The sequence below is a fragment of the Pezoporus occidentalis genome, unplaced genomic scaffold (genome assembly GCF_034315485.1).
Source record: "Pezoporus occidentalis ecotype Australia unplaced genomic scaffold, CSIRO_AGI_Poc_V1 ctg99, whole genome shotgun sequence".
NCBI lineage: Eukaryota > Metazoa > Chordata > Aves > Psittaciformes > Psittacidae > Pezoporus > Pezoporus occidentalis.
This window is the reverse complement of record NW_026916358.1, coordinates 1,868,546-1,885,241: the sequence shown is the minus strand read 5'-3', so window position 1 is coordinate 1,885,241 and position 16,696 is coordinate 1,868,546. Positions and strand designations below refer to the sequence as shown.

General features: G+C 42.9%; 1 protein-coding gene across 3 annotated transcripts in view; it reads right to left on the bottom strand.

Annotated features, from left to right (window-relative positions):
• ST6GAL2 (ST6 beta-galactoside alpha-2,6-sialyltransferase 2) overlaps nt 1–16,696 on the bottom strand; it is a 53,044-nt gene that overhangs the window by 18,063 nt on the left and 18,285 nt on the right. For all 3 annotated transcript variants that reach the window (XM_062607020.1, XM_062607022.1, XM_062607021.1), the window contains exons 2-4: nt 7,310–8,312; nt 2,891–2,988; nt 192–293 (exon numbers count right to left, since the gene is read on the bottom strand). In XM_062607020.1, the coding sequence (XP_062463004.1) occupies nt 192–293; nt 2,891–2,988; nt 7,310–8,312 (1,203 nt within the window). The remainder of the gene's footprint in view (nt 1–191; nt 294–2,890; nt 2,989–7,309; nt 8,313–16,696) is intronic.

The following is a 16,696-nucleotide window of genomic DNA, read 5'->3' as shown; positions in this document are numbered from 1 at the left end:
TACAAAACTTTTGACCAGTAAACCAATTTTGACCAGTTCTTGCAGTAATAACATTCCCCACTCCTTGGATAAAGACAGACCTCAGTGTTCACTGTGACAAGTGAGAACCAGTAGACTCCCGTACTAAATACATTAATTTTCTCCAGTCCTTTCAGACCAATTGCAAAGAAAGGTCCAAGCAGATATCTTACCACATTCAAATTTGCAGAGTAGGGGGCAGGATCCCAGGCTACTAAGATAACATCTTTGTACAAGGAGCTGTCGACAAAGTGATGGTTTGGATTGGTGAGAATCTGTGAACATAAATGTAAAGAATTGCACATCATGAAAAGCAAGTGGGATCCAGAAAAATGGCAGAATCTTTCTCTGAAATGAACAGTCCTTCCCATGCTGCTGTTTGTCCTGCTTTAATTCTGCTCGATTTTAAGCGTTTTGTTAAAAAAAAAAACAAACCATAAAGAAGAACTCAGCCATAAACAGCACTCATGACAGTTTGAAGTAGCAGTATGCTAAATTACTCTCCATCTGTGAGGGATGTGATGGGACCACTTGAGATACGCATAATTGTATATCAACACTACTGTGTATTCTGGAATTTGAAAACAAAAGCTACAGTATTTCAGACCACTTGCAAGATCCTCTTCTTTCTTTGAAGGGCTACAGCCCCCATGGATAATGTCATTCCTTGCCCCCACACCTTTTTGGTCACTTTCTCATTTCAAGTAGCTCCAAAACTGCAAACTACACCATGACTGTAAAACCCTGTATACCTAGAAAAATAATTCCGGAACAGATATGTGACAGGGCTATTTTTGAAGAAACTGTCATACTGCTCTGATCTACTGCTCTCATGGCACTCCTTGCATCTCCTGGTACTCTGCCTGATCCTGCTGCCCCACTGGAAGCTTACTCATCATTCCTGCTGGCTCATCCCTTTCCATACCCTCCATGCCTAGCCAGATCTTTCTGATCCCTGGTGCATCCAATCTCAGGCAGGACTGAGCTGAACGATTTCAGCATTGGTTCAAACAGCGTGAATTTGGCTCCAGCTGTTAAACTAATCAACATTCCAGACAAATAAATTCATACTAATTTTCATTTCCCTTTAGGATCCGATGAGCCATATTTGATTATGCATATTTTTCTTCAGAAAAATAATATTGTTGCCATAGCAATATTCTTCCTACCATAAACTGAGCTTAATGACTTTTTATCAGCCTTCTACATGAACAGAATTAGTCGTGCTGCCATCAGCATCTCCCCAGCTCCATTTCTCAAAGCAGTTTTCGCCTGAGAACATAAACTCCTTTCTTGAGAGTACAGAGTAAACAGACTAAAAGGTCAAGCTTCTAAAAGCTCAGTTCCACAAAGGAGCTCTTACTTGCCTTTTAGTAAGCAAGAGTCCTTTGGAGGTGTTATCCACACAGTTATTCACTCTTAGTGAGTCTGCATTCATATGTATGAGATGAGTTTTGTCTGGAATAACAATATGTTATGGTTGCACTGGCTTCCTTCTAGTCCTTAAACAACTGAATGCAGGAATTTCCAACAGTGAGGAGGGAAGGAGGCTGAGTAAACCTGTATGGGTAACCCATCTTCAGTACTGATAGGGAAAGCAACTTTTATCAAATGGCACGTGCATATTTCACTCCTGGAAACAGGCCAGTTTCTTATCATGGGTGGCTTCTGACCTCTTTGAAGGAGCAGAACACTGGTGGGAATACAAACATATGTGAGGAAGCTGTGTGAGCTGAACTGGCCTGAACTTTAGCCATGCCCTGGCATGTTCTCCGATACGCTGTTTTTAGCACTAAGGCCAGAGTAAGATATTTCTGTTCTCTTCCTCTGAGTAAAGAAAGGGGCATATTTAACCCAGATCACTTCAAAGATCTAGTCTGTCTTGCAGCCTCACGAAGAGCTATGAAACAAGTGTGAAGGGAATGACAGTGAACTTTCTGCAGTGGCAAGCGTACACACACAGAGAACACACCCACCAAGGATGGACTTTGCATGGGTAGCCACTCAAAGAAGAAATAAAAAACAATTTCATAAGAATTACAGTCAATTAAAATTTTGCTCTCATACAAGAGCATGCTACATGACCAACCATTCTGTGGTACTGACTTAGTAAACTCAGCAATTCAATATGTCATAAAATTTCACAATAATTCTATTGTTCCTCTTTGGCTTTGTTGCTTTGCCTAAAAGGAAAGAAGTTTGGTTTGCCCAAGTTCAGAGTTCAGGCAATAGGTTTTTTTTCAAAATTGAAAAACTACTCTCAACCATAAGGTGTCCCTGTAGCTCAATGCACAATTATTTGTGGACACCCATAAGCAGAAAACCCCATTTTCTGTTTCCATTCAGATAACAAACTCACTTGATGTGTAAAATCCAGTGTACTTTAAATTTTTTTATTAGTACACTTCAAACTTTTAAAGAATCATGACTTGTCTAAAATTATATATTAGGACAGCTCAGTTCCCATTTCTTTTGCCTTCCAGTGAGGAAATAATTGGAAAATTGGAGAATATGATAAAAGAGCTTTGGGATCCCCAGAGCCCAGGCTTTGTGAAGGCCCTGGAGGCAGTGTGGTGAAGGTCTTCTGTATTGATGGCTCTGGCATCCTGCAGGGCCTTTACAGATCTAGGACACACGAGAAGCTTTACAAACCAGTTCTTTGAAACAAGGATATCAAGTTAACTACTGCAATCATTCTACACTGACATCAGTGTGAACATCCCTGCAGGAAGAACTTATACCTGCTCCACATCATGACTGTAAAACCACTAGCTGTTTCCCAAATAACCCAACACTTTCTCAGAAGTTATTAATTTAATGTCATATTGTACAGAAGGAACACTGACTTGAATTCACAAAAGGAAGATCTTACCTGAGAGTTAATGATCCGCATGGTTGTTTTATTTCCAACATCTTTTTCATAGCCACGTGTTGGAGCAGAATTAAATCTTAGAACAGCATCATGAGAATCTAGGAGCATAAATGAGGGGGTAATTTTCTTCCTTGGCAATACAGAGCAGTATAAAAAATGTAAGTAAGTGTATAAAAATAAACCAAATTACCTAAACTAATATAAAACTTACACATTTCTCCTAATCTTGATGTTCTAAGGATGATAAACATTCTACTATGTGCAAAGGAAAATCCTGCATCTGCCACACATTAATAACATTCTTAAGATCCAGCAAAAAAGAGTTAAGAATCATCTATTAATTTAGCTTGCAATTCTCCAGTATTTCTCTTAATTGGATAAACTTGGTGTGGGAAGGTTATTAGTACACCCAGTACACACAATTTCTCACTATTTCTACTGCAAAATTTGTAACAAATTATCCCATGCAAAAGCATGTTAATTGCCAGGATATCTAATTACACATTTGAATGAATACCAACACTTAACTATAAGCTTGTGTTTCACAGTATTTTGTAATACTTGAAAATCTCAGACTACCCCAAACCTATTAATCATACCATGTACTTATTCTCAAGATCAGTATAAGTTAAAGAGTCTCTGTAGGGAAGTGAGCCCACAAACCTGCTCACACGCAGAACCTAAGGATCCGTTGGTAGCAAAGGCCTAACAAAGCTCACGTGTCAAAATTTCCTCATGAGCTGTTGACCTTGGAGTCATGAAGAATAGAAAGCAGCTCTAGGTTAAGCAGGGGTCAAGGGTAGACGCTACGTGCAAGCCTCAACTGGATAAAAATAATCAGCCTCCCAGGGCTTCTTTTAAGGAAATCTCAAAACCAAAAAGGTGTGAGGGAGAGGGAGAATAAGAAATTATATCCATTGCCCCAAACCACACTTCCCTGTCAAGAGACCCCTATTTAGCCTACTTTTATCCCTTCCATCAATGAAAGCAGAAAATACGATTGAAGCCATGTAACACCTTAACTCACAGGTAGTTTATACAGCTGTTTCTCTGTAGTAACTTAAAATGTGTTGTCTGTAGCTCAAAAATGGAGCAGGCAGAAGTTTCCAAAGATAACCAACACACCTCAATGGAGTTTGGGCCTATTCTATTCTATCAAACTGGGATCTTCCATCCTTTCACATCCTTACTCCACACTTGTACTCCAGACAAGAAAACACCATGTAACATGAAACTGTCAGTCCAGTTTCAGCTGTACTTGCTTGCTTGAACATTATGTGTCAAAAAGTGAGATTTTTGCCAAATGTCTACTGACCCCGACTCCTCAGAAACTAAGGAGTGAAGTTTTTTTCTATGTCTCTATGCAGGGACAACCCTAGCCTCAATACCTTGCCTTCATCTGACTAAATATAAGTATCTTGAATGTGTAGGGGCTAGATGACATGAAGTCAATAAAAGTTTCAGGTACTCCACATTTTTTGAGAAGGAGAAACAAAGATTGTTTGTAATTAAAAACTGCTTCTGAATTTAAGAACAGACATCTGTACTTGAATTTGATAACTTTTTTATAATCCACTGACTGAGAACTGGGAATTGGGTTGGGAAATGGGAATGGTATGGTTCACAACTTAACTGAGAGACAGTGTGCTGCATGTCAACGTTCCCCATGCTAGTTCTTCATACCAAGACCAAAAACCTTTCCTTCACCATAAAATATATGATCAGGACACAGCTTAACAAACACTGATAATAGCTGGGTTTAAGTCAACTAATTTTAATCCTATTGGAGATAACCATTTTAAAGATATAAAAAAGTATGCGGTTTGATCATAGATCCCTGTTACCTCCCAATGATGTCAAAATAACTGGGTCTCACAGTAAATAGCACGATCACAGTGGGAATGTTTGCTGTACTTGCATAGTATCTCTATGCCTAGTTTTATTCAAAAAAACAATCAGGGTGTGGGAGGGATGAGGGCAAGAAGCAGAACAAAAATGACATTTATGCCTGCGTTTCTAATATGAACACAGAAGAGGGAGCTAAAGGCCTATGAAGAGAAAGGCTCTGCACTGCTGCTTTCTTGCACCTTATTTTTCTTTTGGGAGGATAAACAGTAAAAGCCTTTTGCCCACAGAAGCTTCATCAACCAAGACTGTACAGCCCATGGCCCCAGAATCAGAACTTGTCCATGGGGTGCCTTTCCTCACTCCCTAATGATGCTGACTGAGGACACAGAGGTGCTCAGCACGAGTGCCTGGGCTGACTTCACAGAGCAGCATCATTCCACAGAGCAGCCCATGGTGCCTCCTAACTGTCAGGTCTGCTTGGACTTCCAACCAGGAAGTTGGTAGCCCTGATGCCAGCTCTGGGAAAGGACAGTCTTCTACTGCTATGCATTCACAGGGAAAAAGAGCATCTTGTGCAGTCTGGGCTTTCTCTTACTGGTCACTCTTCTCACTTTTTCAGGGAGTAGAGGGGAGGTGGAAAGGCACAGCCAAGAGCTCAGCGGTAACACACACTCTGCAGGGAACCCTAACATCTTCCCCATGGGAATCATGACATGAACAGATGCTGGAGCTTCCATTTTTCATTTTCAGTGGAAAACACTGGCATGATATCTCTTGTATATTAGCACTTCCCACACTGATCACTAAGACCCATAGGTTGGCACCAGGCCCCTCTGGGATGGCTGTAAGCATCCAGTTGTCCTGCCACAGTTCTGCCCCAAACAGTCTGCTCAATCGGAAGTACCTGCCCATAGCCTGGAAGACACTTAGAAGAAAACTTCCTGTGACTCGTGCTGCCCTACACACTTCAATCTGCAACAGGTAGGAGGAGATCTGAAATGTCTGCGTAAGCCTTATCAATCAGTATCTCCTTAGGTGCATCAGATGACAATTTCCCAGTTAAATCAAAAGCTCCTCCTCAGAGAATGGCGTAAGTTTTCTGTGCCCAGACTGCTCACAAGAAAATGGGTACACAAAGGAGCATATGGGCCCCAGGTATCACGTCAAGCACCAAAGTCCACACGTAGGCTGCACCTGAGTGTGCAAACATGTCATGATGCATGCTGTGATATATAATGTGCTATGGATTCCCCAGTACAGCACTAATCCATACTGGTGTAAACTGGATGTACTGAGGAAGGCTGAGAGATTTTGTTTCAGTCACGGATAACACACTGGAGAAGGGAGGAACTGTTAAGCTTTTTCACCCCAAAGATTTCTAAATCAGTGGGGCTTCATGTGAATTTGGGGATTGCCCTGGTGTGATTTCAGTTGCAGGCCAGCCAGGCACCCATGCTGTGCTGGAAGCCTATACTTGTAGTTTGATAAAGACAGAAGTTCTAATATATCCCAGGGATTTAAAGAAAACCCATCCATGTCAAAGAGGTGGTAACAGTGCAATGAAGCAAGTACTGGGCTGTGAAGTCCAGGAAGATGGGAGGATTAATAAGTGAACATCAAAAGGCTTTTAAAGAGAGCTTGAAGGAGATAACTCTTGTTCCAGAAGCAAGTTTGAGACATACATTTCATCCTTCTTTCAGCACTCTTAGCATACTGCACGTGTACTGCCAAAATGAAGAACTACTGAGATGATAACATGAGTAGTAGCACTCACTTTCAAAAAGAAAGAAAACCCAAACTGGAAATAATTTTATGCTTCTACATTCCTTTTCTGAACAGCTACCACAAAAATCCCATCTTGAAGTGGGGAATTCTGTCAGATGTTGACATCTCAGCACACCTGTAACCTCACTGACTCACTGCAGCAATAGAAAAACAATGGGCAGAGATATTGAACACATTTAAATTCAATCTTGGAAAAGAGGTCAGGGGACCTCAGCTCAGGAAGTTACTCAGGAGTCTGAATTCTGTACGCCTCTGAACTCTTAAGAGTCCTTCATCTTGCATGAGTTCTTCATCTCATGCAGGAGATGAAGAGGAGGCTCTACTGCTTCTTGGCATGGAGACAAAGTTCAGTCTGGGACAGCAATACAAGAGGCATTTTTTCTATGAGCCACAAGAAAATACACAGGTATGAAACAGCTTTGCAGAATAAAACCTGAACATGGCTCTAATCTGCTGAAGAAATAAACGCATGTTGCAGCAAAATGTCAAATATGGCAGATCTGATGAAACCAGTGCCTCCTTTATACAACAAGCTGTAATATGATAAGGAAACATAACTGCTTTCTTTAAATCAAATTATGATTCCAGGCTTGATTTTCCTTTCAATTGTATTGTCCTGAAAGGAAACAGCTTCACTGAATTCCATGAGGTCACATTCATGTAATGCTGAGGGAGAACAACCAGACTTTACAGACCTATGCTTGAGAAGAATGAACCTTTTGAAAGGCAAACATGAACAACATGCATGTACATATATATGCACATGAACAGATGCATTTCACCCACCTATTTCATCCCCCAGAGAGGAGTTCAGTATGGCACCAGCAGACATAACTACGGCACAGCTCCCAAAGCCATGTGTATACAATTTGCCCAGTGGAATTTGGGGAACGTGCTTTTCCCATCCAAGAGTGGAGAAGGGAGCCTCCTTGCCATCTATTGTTTTCACATTCACCCTTTCTTTTAGCTCACAGAATAGCTGGTCTCCTGTCAACTTGGAGTTTCGTTTCCCCTTGAACCGCACCCCATGCTTATTGGTGCTCAAATAATCTTTCATCGCCTTCTGCAGTCGAGGGTTTAGCATCTTGGAAGAGACATCCCCTTTCCAAAGCTTGTAAAGAAAGGATTTCGACATTGTGGAATATAGCCCATCCCAGTCATCAGATTCATCAAGCATCTGGCTTCTCCTGTGCTTTGTGCTCCTTCTCCTCATTCTTCTCTGATGGCTCCAGTTGTTCTGTAAAATATTTACTTTTGGATTATCCTCATCTGCTGAGATGAATTTTGCTATCTCTTGAAGGTGGTTGTGTGACCGGGGCTGACCAGCAGCAAATAAATAATCGTCATTCACTTGGTAGAAAGCACTTTTTGATTTTCTTCCTATCTGGGATGGAAAAAACTCATCTTCACTTCTAAAGGTATCTTCCAAATCAGTCCATTTCTTAATACTTCCAGTCCCAGATTTAAATGTACCTAAGAGATCTTCATTAAGAAGTACCTCATTCCCATCAATGGTTTCTGAAAACGATGGATCGTGAATGGCTCCCATGATGACTCTCTGCTTGCCCTGAAGAGGCAGAAGCCTCTTAGTTTCAATGTAAGCAAAGGAGCTTGGAACTGGTTCAGCAGTGTTGCTATCTGTAAAATAGATGAATATCACCAGAAAAAGCAGACCCCATGCAAAGATCCCAAACAGCATGAGTTGTTTCCATTGCTTCAAGTTAGGTTTCATGGCAATGCCTTTACCAGCTCCTCTGTGCCTTGAAGTATTGGTGACAGAAAATGAAACCTGGAAAAAACATCAAATATTAATCAAAAATGGTTCTAAAAATAGATACAATTCAGAAATAGCTCAGCATGCTTTGATAGAAGGTGCAGAATTAATATCCAAACTGTAGCACGGAGGATTCAGAAGCAGACACAAACTCCAGAGCCTACAGACACTGTACAAGTGACACGCTTTGGCTATAACCACACCGTGACAGCTGCTAGCTACAAAAGAAGCTGGTGGCCAGTTTCTACAGTAACACTGGATCCTGCCTTCGGGGAGATCATGTGCCTGTCTGCTTCTGCTATATCAAGTGTAGAATTAAGAGAGCAAAAGCAAAACCCATGCCTGGCTGCATGCACAGCAGGGGCAATATTAGCTGTCTTCTCTTTTGCCACTGAAGTCCTTATGCAGTGGGACTGTGAGCAAGCCTGTTCCCAAAAGGACCAGGCAAGGAGCACAAACTCTCAGACGGACAGCCCTCCTCTGCCCAAAGCCTTGAAAGGGTGGTCCTCTGGGGATATCATCAAGGGGTGTAGGGAAGAGCATCACACCAGCATGTCAGAGGGGAACCTTCTCCTCAGCTGGCATGAACTGGCACAGTGTCAGCTGACTACATTATCTGTTGCCCAGCATCACACCCAAATAAGAGTGACTGCTGTACCTCTGCTATGGATGCTGCATGCACACTGAGGTGGCATGAAGGAGATCTGCACATCAAGGTGTATGGGTTTGCATTTTCAAAAAAGGGGGATGCATGGCACAACTAACTAAATACATGTCTTTAGGGTGATGATATTAACATAAAGGGCATGGGTAGGGAATGTCAGACCGAAACTTGGAAATCTGTATTCCATTAATACCTAGGGACATCTTGTGCATTAGCAGAGGGAGGCATGGTCCAAAATGAAATAAAGTCTGACTGAGGTGGCTGTGTTCCAGGGAAAATACACTAGCACACTGCTGAACCATCGTGTACGCTATGTCCTTACATGAACTCATTTGTTTAACCAACTGGTGCGGGCAAAACTGGCTGAACAAAGTCTGGCCTTCCCCTGTCATAAGCCTTTATTATTCACCTCCTTGCACTACAGTCATCATCAGTCTCTGTTGCTACACTGTAGTCTAACTCACAGTACTACCTAGTGACAGATGACTTACCTGATCTGGATTAAGAACAAGCCCCTTCTGGAGTTTTCTTTCTAACCACATTTGTTTCAATGACCGCTTAATGGTGAGACTTAAGAGCCTCTTATACCAGCCAGCTGTGATCAGAAAAAGGGACGGGGAGCAGGGACAGACTTGGATTTCATTAACAGCCTGCGCCTCAGGAGCCACCATCTCATCACACCGCAGCCAAACAGTTTACATGCCTCTGATAACACACTGCACGATTATACCTGACCATTAGGAGGGACCAAAACCACAGTCACCATATGCTATCACCTTTCTGCAAGCTGCTAAAGAACATCAAAGCTGAGTGCAAAGTTTAGGCTGAAGCCATAACTAAGCCTGTGTTTTCACATTGAAAGGAAACTAGCAATAACACTGGCATAAGACATTCTCTGTCCCTCATTTCTGCACTGTGCCTCCACCACTGCCAACACCCTTGTGTATGCAGCTGGAATATTACAAACTGAACCAGTAAACTGATACAGCAGGGGGTTAGGGTGGAGAAATGTATGTTCAAGGCATTATTGTGCTTTTTAAACTGGGCAAGCCCCTTGTCCACTTCAGTGCGGTGACACATCCAGTTGTTTCAGCACAAATGAGGAGATTGCCCACCACAATGCAGAGGCGAGAACAAACCGTAGGTGGTATTAGCAGGGATACTTCAGGCTAGCATTTCTGCTGACCTCCTGGGAATGTGAGGCCACAGCACTACATTTCCAAACACAGTCTACTTGAACGATGTAGCCAAAGCCTGGAACATTAAAAAAAAAAGCAAGCTAACTTTGGCACACAAGACGGTCCAGAGAAAGGATTCAGAATGTCACACCTGGGTGACCAAACCTCATTGCAAACACATTCATTTCTAATACACCAAAGAAACATAAATAAATAATCATGAATGTGACAACCCTGTGCTTCACACAGGTTTGGCCTGGCTCACACAAACCACATGGAAAAAAGCTATTACTCCAACTGACCCATTTTCTACTTGCACTCTGCTGTTGCAAGATTACTCTCTGCAGCACCTCAACGTTCCGCCCCTACTTCCAGTTTCAAATCACTGCAGCCAATGTCCTGTGGGAGTCAACTTACAGTATATGAGTGTTGTGCAACTTTGGTCTGCCCTAAAGTTATTGCAACCTGCCCACTCATCAGTGTTCAGATGGTTTGCATTTTTAAATCAGCATTCTTTGCCCATCTGAACTGCTTTTATCCCTTTTTATCATTTTCCCTGCTGTGTTTCCCCAGCACTTTTCAACACGTGGCTTCCAAACCACTGTGTAAGTTAGTCTTTGCTCAGTCAGATGTTTCTCCTGCTGAATATACATTTCTTACAGGATCCGAAAAGGAAGCATCTTGCAGAATCTTTTTAACAGACAACCTCACAGGAAGTCAAACCTAGAGAGGAAGAGGTCACTAATACTTTTCCACTGAGTCACATAACAAGTCCAGACGCAATTTAAACATAATCCATAACAAAATCTCACACTTTCCTCAAATTTTGTCCAAGTTTTATTGTATCTTATAACCTGAAGTTGGTAAGAAATAGAAAGGTGTGAGACTATGAAAGTTTCTATTCAGGTTACAATCTGAAAAAGGAATCAGTGGCATTATTAATTATTTTTAAATTAAAGTGGATGATTTTCCCCCCTTAACACCTACAAGATCATAAAACCGCATTCATCTCGAATGGTGTGCACATATGAGCATGCACATAATCACCTTTTTCATGCAGCAAAAAATTATCTGACAAAAAAAAACAGCATACAGCAGTGTATTTGTCAAGACTGCAAGCAAAAAGAGAGGCACCACTGAGAATAAATCTGAAAACTTTACACATTAACTACTGCAGAAGCTTATCTACAATCCCTTGTTGCAAGTGGAGCCTCAAAAAGGATACTCAAATCTCTTGAAGACCGGAGCTATGCAGGCAAATCTCTGTGCTGCTTTAATGTTTTTTGCTTACAAGAAAAGCCTTATCCTCCAGCAGTACAGCTGAGCTGGAAGCAAATGCAAGGTCATTACAGTATTAGTTGCAAGAGGACCCCTACAACCTCCCAGGATCTTGAAGGCTGTGTATGGAAAGCTGTACTAAGCCCAGAGAACCGTCAGTTTATCTTATCTCCCTCCGCACTAAGCATCCAGTCCTCTCCCCCTCAGCCCCTGCAGCTTCTCACACCTCACGGTCCCAGCTTTGGGAATGTCTGGGAAGAGAGGGCAGACCACCCCCCGATCCCTTGGCTGCTGCCTGGGGAATCTCCCTCAGTACCACTTGGGAATGGCTGTGCTTGGGCTCATGCCCTGTACTGCTGGAGGCAACGCATCTCAATTGCGAAGAGAAAACCATTTGTGTAAGAAACCAGAAATTATGATCATAATGAATTACACTGGCTAAATAAAAACAGGCAGTTTCATGGGTGTAATTACTGAAGTCCACTGGATGCTTCATGAGGAAACTTCCATCTCTCTCCTCTATGCTCATCATACAGCTTTCAAGCCGTTATAGCAATTCTACACGAATGTTAAAATTTTCATTAATGTTTGCCCATTGTCCCCAACCTCACCATCCCTGCCATAATAACCCTCCCTATTTACATACAATGAGACATCTGGACCCCAGCTCTTGCTAAGGAGGACCAGAGGAATGAGTCCATACCTGGGGAAAATACCCATGACTTGGCCCAACCCAGGTTCCTCTTCAGCAGGACTAATAAACCTGTTTGCCCCAGAGTCTGAAGATCTCATTTTCCTATGTATCCCCTTCCTGATGGGCTCTTTCAATCATTAACTGATTTAAGCTCTAGATACCATATGGAGAGGGGTTTTTTTCTTACCTAGCCTAGCTGTTTGCATGGAAGCCACGGAAAACATGAGGCAAGGTACAAATGAGTGAACGGGGTAGAAAGGAGAGACTTGCTCATTTACTTAATAGAAGTACTAGCAGAAGCTGTAAAAAAGAAAGGCAAACCCCACTTGTATCTTTGCATCATCTGAGGAAATAAAGCCAATTCCCCAGTAGAAATCTTTCGAACGTGGCACCCATTTGTGGGAAATTTCATTTTGGTAGGCTACGATGCAAGAAATCAGCATGTTCCCCCTCCCCCTATATAGCCCATTGTGTTGCAACAAGGAGCACTTTAAGTTTTTCTAAAGTAGGCCTCCTGACTATTTTTTAAATGAGAAGAGATGGATGAGGGAGATTTTTTTTTTTATTCCTTTGAAACATTCCTCCCTTTCAACACTGTCTATTGTTAAAATTAATTTGTACAGACCCCGGCAGCTCAGAGGTCAGGATGGTTCAAGTTGATGTTCTAAGATGTGCACTGTTATGTTAAACAGGGTTTTTCTTGGCTACAGCTTTGCAGTGGGAAGGTCACCTCGGGGTTATTTGGGGGAGCAAATGTTAGCTGTGGGCAACCGTTCCCAAAGGGCTTAGAACCAGACCAGGGTTTATTTGATGGAAAGCTTAGGCGTCCTGAGCAGATAGCAAATGCTCCTTTAGTTTGCTTCATCTCCTTGTCAGCTAATTCCAGGGTATTAAGAAACCTCTGGCAGAGGGCAAGACAGCTGGAGGCTGCATTTCCAGGGTGGGGAAACACACTCATCCTCTCATGTGGGAAGTGCCAAATTGCATTTAGCATTATCACATCATTTCTGCGGTGCAAGCCATACAGTAGGCAGCAAGAGACAGGCAAGCCTGTGGGGAGTGGTGACTGCCAAAAGATGTATATTAGTCTGTTGATGGCCTGGGTACTTGTCTTATTGGCTGTGATTAGGCCTCCCACTTAATGAATCTCTTTTGGACAACTTCCTTGTTAGTCCCAATAAATCTGGCTCCTTCCTTCAACATTATTTTCAGAGGAGTCAGGCTGCATTCAGTATTATTTATGGCAACATAAGAAAATGTCTTCTGAAACAAAGAAGAAACAGCCAAACAACTCAGAAGTGGGATTTATTTTTTCAGTATTGCTCAGTGCCTTTTTAACCTATATTTCGTTATCTTCTTAAGAGAAAATTTCTTGGGAGATATGCAAACAATCATATTGCTAACCTGAATCGCTCGTTAAACATGAGCCAAGTGTCCCAAGCCAGGGCATTTGGAAAGCAGAGTCTCAGGTTCTTGTTCGCTTCTAGGGATGCAGGCAGGCAGTGTGCCTATTCTCAGGTCCTCTGATAGAACCTAGGATTTTAAGTTAAAAGGGGTGGTGTTGAGTGGCTTTTTTTATTATTATTATTTTTCTAATGCCCCATTCCCAGGAGCTCAGGCTGTAAGAAAATTACCAAATATAGTGAGACTTGCAGTAAAACTCACTCAAGCTGGCAACCCGGCAGCTGGAGAAATGCTCAGTGGGGTTTCTGCCAAAGAACGTGTCCTAGATTATCCTGTAAGAGCATGGGGGTTTAGATGCATCAATCTCTGGATTTCAGTGGGAGGTCAAAGCTACCTTCTAGGCATCTGATACCCACTCGACATACTCCATCATCAAGTTTAAGCTGCCTGGCACTGAAACCAGCCATTACTTTCCCACAGCCCACAGTGCCGCCTGCACAGCCCAAGGACCACATACAGGTTACATGAGTGTGGGCTGACAGGAGGGAAGTAAAAATAGCCATACCAGCTCTTAGCCATCACATGCAGACTTTCCCACTTCCAGTGGAAATGTTCTGCAGAGTATCAAGGGCCAGGGAAAACCCAGCTTTGCAGGGACTCCACCTCCTGGGTTGGGTCAAGCTCCATCTACCCAACCTGTAGCATCTTTTCTCATGAGCCATGACAGTGGCTCTTACTCTGATACACACCAAGATTTTACACTCTGGCTAGAATTTCATCCCAAATTTCAGGTTAGGGGAGACCATGAAAACTCTTTGTTACTTACAGATTGGTTGTGAGCCAGCCACAGTCTTGTTATTATAACTGAGGGTTTCTGTAGAAATGTACTACATATCACTGCATGTGAAATTCAAAGCAACTTGAGTGTAAATCACTTCCAGGCTCTTCAATCAAAACTACAAAGGGGCAGAAGCATAACACAGTCGTGCCGAAAATAAGCAATTTTCACAACATAAATCAGCCCTGACAGCCTCTCAAGGAGCCCCTCACATAGCCACATACTACCTTCACTCAGCCTTACCTACTTCTGACCCCTTTTTTCCTGTCATTTCCTCTTGTCATACTTTTGCTGTGTCCTGGGCTGTTCACAGTCAGATGCAGAGGTTCAAAGGCTGCTTCAAGTTCCAGCAAGTATCAGCAGTCCTTGGTTCCACCAGGCAACATAGGTACAGAAGCCACCACTTTGGCCATAGTCCCTCGCACACAGTAAAGAGCAGCTAAGGGATCTTTTCTGTCCTTGCAGAACTACCAGCTGGCTTTTTTGGACAGGTTTTGGGCGCATTTCAGCTGCCACAGCACTGTCTCTTGATACAAGCACCAGGAAAAAAAACCATAAACTTTCATCTGTGTTAGTATGAAACCACTGCAAATATACAAAGACAGTGCAAGTCACTTTTCCAAAGTGAAACTCAGTATGCCACTGGATAACCACAGAGTGATCCAGCTTTGTACAAACACCATCCTGGCTAGCTACACTCTTACACTTCAGTAGTTCCTCCACACAGGTAAAGCCTTGTGGATCAGGCTACTGAGTTTTTTTTTCTGTGTTACCTCCACCATCTCTGCTTCCCATCATAAACTGCAGATTGCAGACGAACTGCAGTTGTTCCCAAGGGACCTGATCAGCATTAAGGTCCTGTGGAAACAGGGTGATCAGACTGATGGCCATCACTTCACTTGTGTATTCTCCGTTCATACATAACCACCTTATTACGGTACTTACTTTTATTGCCGAGGAGGAGGATGCAAGTAAGCCAACACAGGGAGGAAGAAGCAAGGAATGGGGGAGGCTGGGAAGAGGCTGGGACACTGGGTCAGGCAGGAAGAAAACCCAGCTGCAGAGCAGCACAGAGGGCAGGAAGGCAGGGGTGAGTGGCAGAGAGGATGAAGAGAAACTGTGCCTACAGCGCTAGTGAAACAGCAAAACACCACCTGCCAGAGGCAGGGACAACTCATCACTGAGGCGCTGAGAATTAAAACCAAAACTTCCTTCCACTAGGAACAATCACACCCTTCTTTCTGGGTAAGCACTGGGTGAGCTCTGCTACTGCTGAGGCCTGTAACGCAGAGCATGCTACCCTATTTCTCCCAAGCAAATGATGGGGAAAAAGGCCACCATGCTCCTGCAACAGTCAGGAGGTCTGGGTGAGCAGCAGGACTCATGCTGCGTCTTCCCCCCTTATTCTGAGCAGCCCTTCTCAGGTCAATGTGTTGCTTCCTGCCACCCCTGTACATGGGAAAGGGAACCCTGGGGCACCAAATGAGCTCTTGAAAGGTGGAGCATGGCCCTTGCTCCCCTCCCACCTCATGCGGCAGGGTAACCTTGGACTGCACTTTGCAATGGATTAATACCCAAAATAGCTGCACATATTTTCTTCCCCTCTTCTACCCTGTGCTGTCTCTTGACACCCATGCAGAGATGCTCCCATCTACAGGTAGGGCTAGTGCCCGGGAACGATAGTGCGATAGTGCCCACCTTCAGCACAGCCTGGCTTTCTGTGGGCCTGATCCATCCCTGCCCAGAGAATAAGGTTTTAATCCCCTTCCCCCTGCAAAAGCACAGTTCAGGAGCAGTATATGCCTGTGTTCTGGTGTCATGTGTAACTGAACATGATGGCAGAAATCTCTTAATGCCTCAAAACAAGACAGACGTGCAGAGAAATAGATAGTCTACCCAAAGTCTAATAAAGCATAAGGGAAAAAAATACCCAGCCAACATACATAACTGTATTAAGTTCCCCCCCCTCTTTTTAAGGGACAGCTTTTGATACCATACTTGCAAAAACACGTAATTCAAAAAAGGAAGGAAGTGCTTTGAGGGTTTTTTATTTAAAGCTTGACAGGATAAACAAATCACAGTCTCATTAAATCACACAAATCTCAGACTGCACACAAGACTAAACCACGAGAAATAGAACGTTACAAATCTCCATGCAGTTCTACACTTTCAGCACAACAGCTCATTTTATTTCTGCTCTTGGCAAGGTTAGAATAAAAAGCTTCTTTTCTTTGCTCCATAAATGATTTTAGATGCTATATTACTTGAACTTAACACAGCAGTAATTGCACAGAAAAAGGGCAATCTGAATTGCTTCCTGAGAGAAGGGAGCGTTTATACTAA